General features: G+C 44.8%; 1 protein-coding gene and 1 pseudogene across 1 annotated transcript in view; one reads left to right on the forward strand and one right to left on the reverse strand.

The window, feature by feature from the left end:
* CACNA2D4 (calcium voltage-gated channel auxiliary subunit alpha2delta 4) overlaps positions 1-15,335 on the forward strand; it is a 192,863-nt gene that overhangs the window by 164,599 nt on the left and 12,929 nt on the right. The window contains exons 31-34 of the mRNA XM_066634443.1: positions 1,303-1,373; positions 5,150-5,225; positions 8,636-8,688; positions 14,340-14,395. Coding sequence (XP_066490540.1) covers positions 1,303-1,373; positions 5,150-5,225; positions 8,636-8,688; positions 14,340-14,395 — 256 coding nt within the window. The remainder of the gene's footprint in view (positions 1-1,302; positions 1,374-5,149; positions 5,226-8,635; positions 8,689-14,339; positions 14,396-15,335) is intronic.
* LOC136658081 (5S ribosomal RNA) lies at positions 13,665-13,783 on the reverse strand (annotated as a pseudogene).

Here is a 15,335-nt window from a genome sequence, read left to right on the forward strand (position 1 = left end):
GTTCAAGGCAGGCAAAGTGTGGAATTGGTCCTGTTTCGATATGCAAACAGTGTACTGCATTGACTGAAGAAACATGCCTCCAAGTTCAACCTAACCCAAAACCAATTAAACTGGATTATGCAATGATATTAGCTGTTGACTACCCTTCTACATCCTCCTCTTTTTGAAAAAGGCTGTTGATTGGGTAAGTGATGCTTCAGGTGCTTCTAAATGCTAGCCTTATCAAGGCCACAAATCTGGATCCAATGACTCTGGCATAGTATTAAAGCAATTCTCCTGAGCCTCAGACTGTGATCTTAAATGGCGTGATCAGGCACTTATGCCATGTGCTATCTTTGTGTGGCTGCCTTGAGAGGCTGTACATCTGATCACACTGTGTTTGTGATCACACTGATCACACAACTATTTGTGTGTGATCCATTGCAAGTTATTGCCATGCATTCTTTGTGAGCTTCCAGAGACATCTGGCTGACCACCTGGAAACAAAATGCCAGATTAGATGGATGTTTAGTGTGATGTCAAAAGATAATTCTTTTGTTCCATGGCCTTGGACAGTGGTAACGTTTGATAAGGTTTACCCTAAACATAATATGTGTTCCAAGTTATTGCTCTCTCCTTGATTTCCTTGTTTCATAGACTTTCCTGTATGTTATTGCATAGTATCCCTGGACCAAAGCAAGGGCATCAATAAGAGGGAGAAGGTTCAGAGCCTGTGGCTAGTGCAGTGGTGTTTTTTCTCAACAAGGTGAACTGGAAAATGCAAGACTACTCAGCAGGAAGAATGTTGCTTCCCCCGTCACTGGTGATTCAGCTGGGCTAAATAATTTTAATATATAAAGAGGTTTGAATAGAATAGCTAGGAATTATTCCTTGCATCATAATCTTCTATATTTATGCAGCACATTTCAGTTATTCAAAATTCTTTACTTTCATTCAGTTGTTTTTTTTTACAGCACCTGTACAATAGACCAGAGTTTCAGTGCCTGTATTGTAGATGGCAGGCTGAGAGACTGTTGTTTGTTTGGAGGTCATCCAATGAGTTGCTTGCCTGTGACTGAAGTGTGAGTTAGAGTTCATTGTCTTAATCACCACACTCCATTGAGCTATCCTGCCTTGATAACAGTCCAAGGACATAGCAGAGCATGACTTGCTCCAAAGGTTTGCTCCAAAGGTCTGGAGCAAATAAGTACATGCTTCAATAGGTAGTGGGACTGGATTAGCTGCAGTGATAAAAAGATGAAGTTGCTTACCCCTAACAGCTTTTACTCTCTTTTTTTTCTTTGTGTCTCTCTGTGCTTGCAGACTGGAAAGTTTTTGGGAGAAATAGATGGCTCTATTATGACCCAGCTCATAAACATGGGAATGTTCAAACAGTAAGTTGCAGTATCTCCTCTGCTTTGGCAGTTGATCAGAAAGGAAGTTAATTGAAGCAAAATCCCCTATCCTAGCAAGCATTATTACAATTGCACATGAAAGGCAAGTATGCCAATGAACAACAGGATAAGAAATGTTGCCTCAGTTGGTAGGGCCAGTCCACTACAGGAACAATCTCAGCTGTCCCTGAGTAGGTGCTTGCAGAAACAAATGTAATTTGTAAACTGTGTGACCATGCATAGAGCCAGAAGTTATTCTTTGATTGCAGCACTGGACAATAGTGTTGCCATGATCACACAAATTGCTGCTGTCTGCATCATGACCATCCAGTTCAAGCACATAAGCAAATACTCTGTGTTACATATTACATTTCCCCCCCTTCATTCTGAATATGTGTGTAGAGGTGGCAAGAAAATGGCTGCAGGCACATCTCTTTGTAATGTGGAAACTGGTAGAAGTTTGGGCCCTTTCCTAAGTTGCCTAAGAGACATGGGAGAGCCACTTCCCTTTGTTTGATCCAGGGCCTCTTCATATACAACCACAAAGGAGTGCAGCCCCACATAGGCAGGGTCAACTACATGAACATGATCATTGCCTGCCTGCCTGCCTGGTTTTGGGTTTTCAGACATTTGCATGGCAGCTAGAAAAAAGCAACTGCAGACCATGGCTCCCTTGCAGTTGATGGGACTAGTGAAGGGGCCCTGAGTCTACCACGAATGGTACAAATGATCTCAGGATCTTTGATGTATCCAGAAAGGCCAATCTAGGAAGTTTTAATTTGGTCAGAAAAAAGCAAATACAGTTGTTTGAGACATCTGCGAAGTTGTGAAGATGTTTCTAGATGGCAGAAGTAGCTTTCAGGGCCTTGAAGTGAATAAAAATAGTATCTGGGGTTGCTCAAGTAAGGGCACAATCCTAACCCCTTATGTCAGTGTTTTCCAGCGCTGGCATAGCGGTGCCAATGGGACATGTGCTGCATCCTGCAGTTGAGTGTCACTCACAGAGGCCTCCTCAACGTAAGAGAATGTTTGTTCCCTTACCTTGGAGCTGCATTGCCCTTATGTCAGTCCTGGAAAGCACTGACATAAGGGGTTAGGATTGCGCCCTAAGTTGCATTTAGAGCCTTCATATTGCAGGGGCATACTGTGAAATCAGTAAAATTTTCACCAAATGAACCATACCGAAACACACACCATTTGGGGTTAGATCTTGCTGAGAAAGAGCAATACTAAGCACAAATTACATTCCATTATTAGAACAAGAATGAATGGCAACTCTGTGTATGAAAGAGGTTCAAGCTAGAATCTAAGCAGGACATGCCACACCTGGGTTTAGAAATTGGTAGAGCACATACTTTGCATACAGCAGGTTCCAGGTTCAGTCTTTGGCACCACCATAGTAGTTGGCAACCTTCAGTCTCGAAAGACTATGGTATCGCGCTCTGAAAGGTGGTTCTGGAACAGCGTCTAGTGTGGCTGAAAAGGCCGATTTGGGAGTGACAATCCCTTCCACACTGGGAGCAAGTGCAGTCTGTCCCTGGTCTGTCTCCCTGGCTATGGGTCTTCCTTCTTTGCCTCTTAGCCTCAGACTGTTGGCCAAGTGTCTCTTCAAACTGGGAAAGGCCATGTTGCACAGCCTGCCTCCAAGCAGGCCACTCAGAGGCCAGCCACCAACTGACTGGACATTATTGAGTTGTGTTGGTCTCGCAGGACCAACGAAAATCACCTTCCAACAAAGCTCTTTACTCCTTAGGATAAACATACACATGTACACAGGAAAAGGGATCTCCTTAAGTAGCTTTTAGGGAGATCTAAAAGTTCCTGTATCATTTTTAGCTGTTTTTAATGGTTTTTAATAGTTTTTATCTGTTATATTTTTATCTTTTATGTTGCACACCACCTTGAGCATAGGAAAGGCAATATATAAATCTTTTAATTAAATAAATAAATAAATCTCTCCCTATAATTACTATTTGTAAAACTTTAAAGTTTTGCAAATGCTTTCCCAAATCTTTGTCATTTCATCCAGGGTCTTCCAAGTCCTCCCTGAGGTGGGTGTCGTCTCCCCCCCACACACACACACATCTGGTGATGTGCCAGCCTCTGCTTCTCCTATTTCCTGGATTAGAAAAAGAATAAAAAAGTAAAACAGTGCAGAAGAGGATGCATAGCGGAGAGGAGAGTGATGGGCTAGAGCAGAGGTCAGCAACCTCTGCGAATATGTTTGTCATCTGTGTCATTCGGCCCGTATGGAGCTCAACCTGGGAGGCAAAACCTCCACCCAAGTCTCTGTGTGCCATACAGGGAATGGTGGAGCTGCCCACCCTGGTTGCACAGCCCAGGGACTGTAAGCTCTGTGGGCAGCTCTACCAATCCTTGTCCAAAACGTGGCAGACCCAAGCCAAGCTCCACACAGCCACTTCTGAGTGCTTGGCAACCTGGAAGTTCAGCGGTGATGTGATGACATCACCACCAAATGTCTGACCCCTTTTAAACAAGAAGTTTGCTGACCCCTGAGCTAGAGCACCAGATATGTTCTAGAGCAGTTTTTGTCAAACAGTGGGTTGGGACCCACTAGGTGGGTTGCGAGCCAATTTCTGGTGGGTCTCCATTCATTTCAATATTTTATTTTTAATATATTAGACTTGATGCTACCATGGTATGTGATTGCATTTGGGGAAGTGTTACAGATCTGTACTTTTAACAGGCTACTATGTATATACTTTTAACAATGATAGTAAATGGGACTTACTACTGGGTAAGTGAGGGTATGCTTGCAGCCTAGGATTGGTAAAAATGTTCCTGCTTGATTATGTCACTTCCGGTCATGACATCACTTCTGCTTGGTCCTGAGAGATTCTCCTTCTTAAAAAGTGGGTCCCAGTACTAAAAGTTTGAGAAAATTTTCCAACTTTTTCGCACCAGGACCCACTTTTTAAAATACAGGTCATGCCTTGTTCTGTTCTGGAACCCCTAGTGGATAAAAAAAAATCAGTTGATACCAAATAAATGGAAAAATAGCTTTAAAGGCCCACTTCCAGGTTTCTTGTTCCTCCATTGCTCCTAATGGAATAATTTCATTCCAGTAGATTTGGGTATTCACCCCATCCTAGTAACTGAATGCGGACTAGCATCTATAGCAGGGGTTTCCAAACCCCGGCCCAGGGGCCAGATACGACCCGCAACAGGCCTCTGTCCAGCCTGCAGCAAGCCTCTGGTCCCCTGCAAGCATCTGGCCCATTCAACCGAATGTGACCAGAGTTGTGCTCCAGTTACCTTTGGAGGGCTGGGGAGGCCATGCGCCTTCCCTCAGAATGCCTTCTAAAGGCCTAAAAACATCACTTCCTGTCTTTCCTGAAAAACCAGAAGTGATGTTTTTGGGCTGTCTGAAGGCCTTAGGCTCTCTGAGGCTTTCTACTGTATTTATTAAAATTTTATATTTAAAATTTATTTTTCAGGCCCTTGACACCATGCCAGATATTTGATGTGGCCTCAGGGTGGGGCGTTGCGACAACCCAGTTTGAAAACCCCTGGGCCAGCCCATCACTCTTCTCCTACACCTTTTCTCTTCCACAGTATCCTTCTCTTCCAGAAAGTGGAAAGAGGAGCAGCAGAGGCAGGTCCTCCCCTCCCCCACCATCAATCTGCTGCATTGGGCAACCACTTCAATTGGGCAATGAATGATCAGCCCTAGTCTCATTTAGTTTGTGCCTCAGTATAAAGCAACGACTTATGTTCTCAATGTGGTCCCATATGTCACTTTTCTGTTTTTGTAGGGTGAAAATGTACGATTACCAAGCCATGTGTAAAGTGCCCCACCATCACCACAGTGGCGCCCGCCCCCTTCTCAGCGTAAGTATCTTTTTATCATATGCCAACTCTGGCTGCAGTTTAAAATCTCACTAATCTGGATGCATTCATACAAAACACAAAGAATAACAGTGGTCCACTTCCTAAACTCTGATGCTCAGAGTTCCCTGGATATCATTGCCAGACGTGATAAGCAAGAAAGGAAAACATGAGAGCATCAGTACCTTTTCCACTTGCAATGAGCTCTAGAATGAAATACTTTCTTATCCTTCCCCCTCTGTTCTGAGCCTGATAGCTTTGATGTGCTTGTAGAGCAGCCATTCTCAACCATTTTATGTCTGCTGCATCTTTCATTAATTTAATTAAACAGACTATCAATTTTATCACCTATGGCATGCAGCCACACCAATGGAGGCTGCATTGCATGCTGTGGTGGGAAGGGAGACCTGCACTATATGTTAAATAAACATTTTTTTCTTATTCCCACCTCCAGTAGACTGCCCAGTTGCCTATGGGTCTCCTCTGACATAAGCCATTTTACCCATTTTGCTGGTGCATGTCTGAGGAGAGAAAAGAGATGGGTAGGTTTCAAAAATAGGGGATAAGATCCAGTGTGTGTGACTACTGCCAAATCTACCATCTGCCTCCCCTGACATGCCTTCCTGGTTTCTCCCCTCAAACTCTCTGTTACTCACCCTTCCTGTCCAAGGCCTGCCCTTGCCGCTGACTTACTGGTGCCTGTTGTACCTTCCCCAGGAGTGTTGCCACATATACTGTACCTTTCACCATTTACGGCAGTAGCTTGGCAGTGTGCAAAAGTGGGCTAGCATTTGTGCCTCTGTATAGGAACAATAGTTCCAGCAGCACAAGGCCCCAGTAGGATTGGGGCCAAAACAAGCTCTAGTCTAAATTAACCCTGCACTGTGTTGGGATATGGGTAGAATTCCAACTGCAAGGCACTGGGGGGACAGTGTATTGCCCAGGAGGCAGATGTCTCAGAGCTCAAACCTTTACTTTTGTCCTCCTTGAGTGGTGGAGGTGTATTCCTACCTGTTTCCTTCCTCCTCTCTCTTTTTTTACCATTCAACACACAGGAGCTCCCTAAATGAGCTCTGCCAACTACATTGAGTTGACCATGCCATGAGCTCTCACACATCCATGCAAAGGAGCAGTGGCATAGCTTAGTAGCTAAGAGGGTGCAGGGGATATCTATTGCACCAGTCAACAAGCTTTAGGGGGGCAACAAGCTGAGCTTGACACTAGTGGCCAAAATTATTAAAACCTTGGTATGTACGAATAATACCATTGTGTTATATATCATTGGAAAGATAATTTAATGCAGAATGCAATGAAACAAACCACACTGGAATATCTGTATTCTATCAAAAGTTATGACCAATTAACCAGTAAATGAAAATACAACTGCCTTGTGAACAAAAAGTGGCTTTTTCAACTCATAACTGACCTATGAGACTGATTGCTCTGAGAGCCAATGACATGTTATTATGATACAGCATGGAACCAATAAGGTATTAAGAGTCAGTTCTAATTTCATACAGTTACCCCTGCTAACTAGGTAAAGAGCCACTTTTTCAAGTGGGCCTCTTCTTATATTTAACAGGAGGAGAATAACTGTCTCTTTTCACCCCAGTACAGTGTCTCTAATAAATAAGGAACACCCTTATTATTTATGTAGCCCCCCATGACAAAATCAAATCTAATTAATTAAATCTTTGACCCCAGGTAGCAGATAGATGCCTTAGCTATGCCACTAGCTGGGGGGAAGTGGCACAGCAAGTGGGTGGCGAACCACTGGGGGGAGGATGCAGGTTTCCCCCCCAATTTTCACTTTTTTTAAAAAAAAACCTTGGGTGTGATGTCACTTCCGGTTGTGACATCACTTCCGGAGCATCATTTTGAGCACAGTACCGGGCTACATGATCATTAGCTACGCCACTGCAAAAGAGATATCTTTAGAATTCCCTGTTCTAAAGTCTAGGAAAAGCACTTCCACCAGAGATTGGCATGTGTTAACAGTAAGTAAAGTGTTTTATTTTAGTCCTTTTTCTTCTTCTGCTCGTGTATTATTGTTTGCAAACAAGTTGGGGATGGTGGGCTGATCAGAAAAAGATTCCTCTGCTTAACTTACACTCGTAGCCCTTTTCCCAACTCAGTGGACCATTCTGGAGCTGATTTTGAGCATGTGAAATCATAACAAAAATTAATCTTGCACTAATATTATGCAGGGATTTGAAAAATTTCTATAACAACTTGGAAATTTCAAGCCGGTGTTCCTGTAATTGGTCAGAATTGGATTTGCTTGTTAGAGTTGGATTAACTAATTATATCTGGTTGGGGCTGAGTGATTGAAATTGGATTACATAAAAGTTGTATTAACTAAGCAGAGCAAGAATTCTTACTTATGTGAACTGTATCCCTTTGTAATCCGATGGTTTTTTTCACCCATACTTGCTCTTTCCTAAGTGTTGTGAGGCAATCCTATGCATACTTAGTCGGAAAAGTCCCACTTTGTTCAATGGTGCTTAGTCCCAGGTAAAGTATGCATGGACTGCAGTCCTTCTTGTGTTCTTTTAAAGAAGGACTGGATGTGTATGTGAGACAGCAGAGTCTTTTTGGCTGCAGGCAGCAACAATTTCTAGGCTATGAGTGGGTCCAGACCTAACCCCTTGTGAATGGTTGACAGGGATTTAGCCTGCCTTCACAAGTCTACTATGTAACTTTTAGTTGACAAGGGTTCCCTAAATACTCATAGGCCAGAGCTGATAATGTGCAAAGGCCTAACTCCTATAAAAGTTCACAAGGTGGCCTTTCTGTGGTCAGAGCAGCAACAGGCTTCATTGGTCATTGTTAAGGTCTCTTCTGATCCATCCTTTGCTGACCTGTCTCTTAGGTCCTCTTGCCACAATTTACAGCTGCAATGAGCCATATAAACTCATGCACAAAGCTCTCTTCATTCCAAAACCAAAACATTCAGAGCTGTCTATTAGAATAACATTGTACAAATCAGACAGATACCCAATTTACTCTGGTTGAATAAGACTAACCAATTTTTAATGCACAGTATGTTTTTTTTGTACCTTTTATCAAAGACGAGGGCATCAGTAAAGAAGCAGTCTTAATAATTAATCGTTTTATTCATCTTACTCTGCTGCGTTTGCATTTCTACATAATTTTAATAGGGTGTTTATTTGCATGTTACTTTAAACACTTACATAAGCTGGAGAATCTACTCATGTGTTTTATAAATAAATACATCCCTGAAATACCGAGAAGAAACTGGGGGTGAGTAAGCATTTTGATGCTTACAGTGCCAGGGACTGAGTAAAGGCCATGAAGAGAAACTGGAAATTATGCCAAGTAAAAATGGACTAAATCCTGGGTTTTGTCCAATGCTTTCTTCTGAGACATTATCTTTCTTTCTTCTTCAACAGCCGATTTATGCCTTTTTGGCAGCAATAAGATGGCTTATAACTGACTTCCTCATGTGAGTACAAAATGTTTGAAATTTTGGAGGAGGACAGGGGAATCACATCAGCAGAAACGTTTAACAAGTTGAAACAGTAGATCAGTCAATTAATACTGAGCATCATACGGCAAACATGGCCCTGTGCCAGCTCCCAAATATCACTAATGTGCCGTAAAAGACATTTGCACTGACTCAGAAGCAGGCTGCACTGGCACAACAATGTGCACCGGCCTGCTGGCACCAACTTCAATCCCTGAGCAGACCAGCATAGTTAAATATAGCAATGGGTGGCAGTGGGAGTCGGGGGGGGGGGGGTCGGGAGGGGGCATTTCTGGGCAGGGTTGGGTGAAAAGGAAGATGATCAGGCTGGGAGGGGTGGGGTCAGCAGGAGCAATGCTCGATGAGCCCAATCCTATCCAGTTTTTCAGTGCCAGTGCTGCTGTGCCAATGGGGTATGCACTGCTTCCTGTGTTGGGGAGGCAGTCACAGAGGTCTTCTCAAGGTATGGCTGCATTACCTCAGGGCTGCATTGCAGCTGTACTGGTGCTAGAAAGTTGAATAGGATTGGGCCCACTGTATCCTATCGCCTGCTCCTGGGCCTGAACCCCCCACGTGGGCTACTTGGATTTGCGCCAGCTAAGTAGCTGGCACAAATCTGAGTAGTCCTATAGGGCAGGCTGGGGTTTTACAAGGGAAAAAATATCCCCTTACCCTGAGGTGACCTCTAGTAGCCTCCAATCCTACATTGGATGCAGCATAGGCCATGCGGCCTGGATGTACCAATGCAGGTTGCACTATTAGCTGAGTAATAGGTGAGGGCAGATTTTATCTGGTGGTGATGCAATTTAAGGGCATTTGTTTACTTTTGGGTTCTGGTGTGTTACTATTCAAGGGAATGAAACAGAACATTTTAAAGATGACTTGCATTCTGATAACAAATGGTAGCTTTTTGTTTAATTATATTTCCTTTGGTCTCTACACTGAGGTTTTGCAACGATGCATATTTATTTCCAGTGCTTTTTTTGTGTTTAAAAAAAAAAGTGCAGGAACTCACAACTTGTTAATCTTTTATTTATTTATTTATAAACCATTTTTTATTGGAGAAATAAAATATTTTTTATGTGCTTCCCCCTAAAGATGAACTTACTTCTGAGTAGACATGCATAGGATTGGGCTGTCAATCTCCACATCCCCTTCCCCCTAGCTACTTTTTCTACACATGAGGAAAAATACTGTACAGGTGCACTTGTAGCGTGTAGTATGTAGTGTGGCACTACTTCGAGGAGAGGAAGCAGTGAATGGATTCCAGAAAATGGCTTACATGAGTTCCATGTAGTAAAATTACTCTAAGCAACTGTGGGAGTAAGAACAAAAAGGGAATTCTTACACGAGAGGGGTCCTTAGGTGCACACAGAAACAGCTACGTTTGCAAACATCTGTTGGCAACCTTCAGTCTCGAAAGACTATGGTATCACGCTCTGAAAGGTGGTTCTGGAACAGCGTCTAGTGTGGCTGAAATGGCCAATTCGGGAGTGACAATCCCTTCCACACCGGGAGCAAACGCAGTCTGTCCCTGGTCTGTCTCCTTGGCTATGGGCCTTCCTTCTTTGCCTCTTTGCCTCAGACTGTTGGCCAAGTGTCTCTTCAAACTAGGAAAGGCCATGCTGCACAGCCTGCCTCCAAGCAGGCCGCTCAGAGGCCAGGGTTTCCCACCTGTTGAGGTCCACTCCTAAGGCCTTCAGATCCCTCTTGCAGATGTCCTTGTATCGCAGTTGTGGTCTACCTGTAGGGCGCTTTCCTTGCACGAGTTCTCCATAGAGGAGATCCTTTGGGATCCGGCCATCATCCATTCTCACGACATGACCGAGCCAACGCAGGCGTCTCTATTTCAGCAGTGCATACATGCTAGGGATTCCAGCTTGTTCCAGGACTGTGTTGTTTGGAACTTTGTCCTGCCAGGTGATGCCGAGGATGCATCGGAGGCAGCGCATGTGGAATGCGTTCAGTTTCCTCTCCTGTTGTGAGCGAAGAGTCCATGACTCGCTGCAGTACAGAAGTGTACTCAGGACGCAAGCTCTGTAGACCTGGATCTTGGTATGTTCCGTCAGCTTCTTGTTGTTTGCAGCTCTTTGTGAGTCTGCAAACAAGCGATTAAATATGGTTTAATTCAGGTATAAGAATACTCTGTGTCTTTGGGAAGGCGCTTGGCTTGCAATTGTATTTTCTCTGCTGCCCTGAGCAGCTGCTGTGCATTGCTGGAGAGGAGCTGCAAATGCTGGCTGGCGGAGGGCTTGCTTGTGGGGGAAGGATGAGGAAGATCTCTGGCAAGGCTGGACAGCATGTTGTACACACGTAGAATCCCTTTTCACCTGCCCTTTGCATGTGAAAGCGGGTACAGATATATATCTCTGCCAGGATTAAGAGCCCAATCCTAGGTATGTCTACTCTGAAGTAAGTCTCGTTCTAGTCAATGGAGCTTACTCCCAGGAAAGTGCCTAGGATTGCAGCCTAAGAGCCCAATCCTATGCACGTCTACTCAGAAGTCCACTTTAGTGAATAGGGCTTACTGTGGATAGGATGGCAGCCTTAGAGTCCAATCCTGTGCCTGTCTACTCAGAAGTAAGTTCCATTGTAGTGAATGGGGCTTACTGTGGATAGGATGGCAGCCTCAGGGCCCAATCCTGTGCCTGTCTCCTCAGAAGTCGGTCCCATTAGAGGCAGTGGGACTTCCTCCCAGGAAGGTGTGGAGAGGACTGCAGCCTCAGAGCCCCTCTGCCTATCTACTCAGAAGTCAGTCCCACTAGAGGCAGTGGGGCTTCCTCCCAGGAAAGTGTGGAGAGGACTGCAGCAGCAGAGCCCCTCCTGTGCCTGTCTCCTCAGAAGTCAGTCCTATTAGAGTCAACGGGGCTCACTGCGCCCTTGCACTTGTCAGCCAGAGTTGCCTGGTGCAGGAGGAAGCCTGCCTGGGAAAGGAAGGGGTGGGGGGAGAAGAGGAGCCCTATGGGGGGTTGTGTTGGGCTGGGCTGGGCAGGGGAGGCTGGGGGGACCCTTGTTCAGTGGCTGCGCTTTCGAGGGGAGGGAGGGAGGCAGGCGCCGGGCTGGGAGGCGGAACTGAGCACAGTGGCTGCTTGTTGCGGGGGAAGCCCATCAAAAAGGTGCATAAAAAAGGTGCCGGAATACAGTTCCGGTGCGTTCCATTAGAAAAAAAGCCCTGTTTATTTCAATATGATTGATCGATCAGATGCAGATGATTAATCAGCTTAAAAAATTAAGCTGTTGACAATTTTAATAAAAAAGAAAAGCTAAGAAAGATGTACATCACAATGTACAGTTATTTCCAGGTGTAGAACTAAGAGGCATCAGTAGGTTTGCAGAGGCATGAGAATGTCTACATTACAAGCTAGTGTTCTCCTCAGGGAATTCTGGGAGCTGTAGTTCTTGAAGAGGCTAGAAATCTTTCAGAGAACTGCCAGCACTCTCATAAGCTTAATTCCCAGGACTTGTCAGAGGAAGCCATGCTAGTTAAATCAATAAAAGTTTGTGCTGTAGAAATATCCCCTAGCAATAAATGGCAGAGATAGTGTGGTGTGTTAGACTGATCAGGTAAGAGGGAACTTGGGCTCAGTGGAAAGAAGCATCAGATAAATGTATTAACAAAGAAAAAATGTTGCTACTGGGCCTGCTTAATAAAACATCTGGTCCCTAGTTTAGTAAGAGAATGTCTGTACATGAGCCTTCTCTCTTCCAGTTCATTGCTTCAGCACAAATGCAAGATGTGCAAAATATAGACATTCTCTCTCCCTGCTCCATTTCCTCAAAATGCTACTATGTTTACACATCTTTCTCTTATGTGCCAGTCATGTTTACTCTACAAATTCTCTAGTTCAGCCATACTCAGCAGGAGCCATATGGCCCCCTGGAGTGTCCTGGCAAATTTGAAGGGGGTCACAGATTGAAAACAAAAAAATAAAATAAATGATTTTTTAATCTGTTCATGTTGAATCCTTGTTTGATAGGGGAACCTGAGAACAGCTCCTAAGGGGAGCCAAAAATGGGTGAGAATGGTTGCAAAGAATGCCCAGAAAATCAGAACAGCCCATGTATAGATAGCAAGCAACTTGTGGGCATCAGATGCATGGAATTAGAGCCTTACAACTCTGAGTGCTTTCCACTCAGTGCAGACCAACAGAGGCATTTCTGTGGTTTCCAATGGCCTTATCATTGAGACAGCTCTGCAAAGGACAGAAACATAGCGATCTGGTGTGTCCAAAATCATATGATGCAAACTCTATAATTGACCTGGAAATCGACAACCCAGTATTGTCGATTGCAAGTGCATTTTCTTTATGGTCCTTTCCTGCTTTTTTAAAATAATGGGAACAGCCAGGCCTTACTTTGCAGACTAGTATGCACATCAGAAGGCAGACACAGGCATCTATTCGCCCAGAAAAGGCACGCATTCTGTAAAAACAAAAATGAAAGCCATTGCAGAGACAATGCAACTTCCCTGGGAAACAGCTATGTGTGTGTTAGCCTTCCCACAGGGCCAGCCCATAACCTCCTGAAGTGGCATGCAAATGCTTCCCCTTACCCAATGATGTGCCAGCCTCTGTTCCTCCCACTTTCCAATGTTCTAGCTCAGCACTCTCCTCCTCTCCCTTTTTTCTCTTCCTCTTGGTCCCTCTATATTTTCCAGTTCACAAAGAGGAAGGGGGAGGAGTGTAGGCAGACAGTAGGCACCCCCACCACCACCACCAAACTGCTGCCTCAGGCTTTGGCCTCATGCATGGACCAGCCCTGCCTTTCTACATAATATTTATTCCTTAGCAGAAGGGTGAACACTTGGTGTTGCATTCTACTTTTGTAAACCAAGAAACATTATGGGAGTTGCACACCCTTCCTCAAATCTGACTAGTATTTACATCTGTAGAATGAAGGTGAAGATATTCCTGAATGGTGGTTGGCAACCTTCAGTCTCGAAAGACTATGGTATAAGCCTACAGCACCTGGTATTCCCAGGCGGTCTCCCATTCAAGTACTAACCAGGCCTGACCCTGCTTAGCTTCCGAGATCAGACGGGATCGGGCATGTGCAGGACAACAATGCGGGAAACACTAGTCTGCATCTGTTGCAGGTTATGCCATGCAGTGTGAGGCAAGGAGTCTTCAGCAGGAAAAGCAGAGTCATGAGTTCATCTGAGATCCAGGATTATCCTGGTCCTTGTCTGAAGTGCTGGAGCCAAACTCCTCTGAACTTGGGACAAGAGCCAGATTCCAAGACTTTTGGAGAGATTAAATTGCTAGGCACATTCCCCAGCTGTTGCCGTGCACCACATACCAACGATCCACTGTTCCTGAGCAGATGGCTTTCAAGGTGACTGAGTACACTTTCCTCCCAGCCCCTCAGAGCATCGTGTTGATGACAGCCTTGCCACAGGGGTTGCTTGCAATTTATTTTAGGATTTAGACACAATTATCCAGTTACTTGAAATCCTCCTCTTTTCATTTTTGGAATGGATAAGGTGTGAACTGAAAGGAATCTTACGGCAAGTTGGAAGTAGCTCCTACAGTCTAATAATTCAAAGTAGTCACAAGGCCTGCCTTCCTCTTGTAACACCTCTGTTCTTTTGGGCTAGTGTAAAATACATGGTTCTTTTCCTCTTTTGACAGATTCCTCTTGGAGTTTAGCATGTCTAGTTTCTGGCACTCGGACAACTTGGCAGATGGTGAGTATGTGGGAAAACGGCCAGCCCGCAGCACATGCATTTTGCAGCCACCAGGCTTGGGTGAAAGAGTTGCACATAGTAATGCAATTTAGCACAGTCCAAAGGCATCATCATGACACTGGCAGTGAGGAAATAGTCTCCAGGTTCCATTTTACCTTGTTCAAGACTCACTGGAATATGATGGCAGGTTTACTATCACTGAGGGCCTCAGCTCATATCTATTAGACCACTAGTATGATACACCAAAAGATTGCCCAAACTCTCAGTTGACACCTCTCCCCTGAAGCAGTTCAGTTTGCCTACTCCTGACAGCAGGAGTTTGGGCCAATATGCAAGGGAGTGGTCATGGTAATGTCATGGCATTTTTGAACTAGATATCTAAGGCACTGGTGCTCAAAGTGGTGGTTACGAACAAAAAACAGGCCGTTCCCCCTTAAGGGGTGTGGCCCAGGGATGGGTTCCCTGGCAGCACTGCAGTGATTGCAGAGCCATGGGCACCCAGAGGCTTGTTTCCCTACTGGAGAGGGGGAGCAGGTCAGCAAGTCTTGGAGAAGGTCTGGGAGGTCTGCAGCCCCCTCTGTGGGTCTCCCTCAAGCAATTTATTGCTCTGATCTGCAGGTTGGAGCGACTTCTGGTTTACCCCAAGTGTTCGGAAGTCGCAGCAGAAGTTGCTGCCAGGGCACATCTCCCCTTTATTCCCGCAAGCTCTTAACAGCAGTTCTCAGACTCTTGGTGAGTTTGAGAACTACTAGTCTAGGGTATTTTGCCTAAAGCAGCTGATGGAAGACATCTGTCCAATGGCCTGCACATAGTCAGAAGAAGTTTGACTTGGTCTGTGAACACTTGGAATTCTGAAAATCCCGGCATTCATTTTTTCCCAAAGGGTACAATTTCAGCCATGAGGATAGTGGAGTGAAAACATTAATAGCAAAGTGAGCAA

Source organism: Tiliqua scincoides, chromosome 7, assembly GCF_035046505.1.
Source record: "Tiliqua scincoides isolate rTilSci1 chromosome 7, rTilSci1.hap2, whole genome shotgun sequence".
NCBI classification, from domain to species: Eukaryota; Metazoa; Chordata; class Lepidosauria; order Squamata; family Scincidae; genus Tiliqua; species Tiliqua scincoides.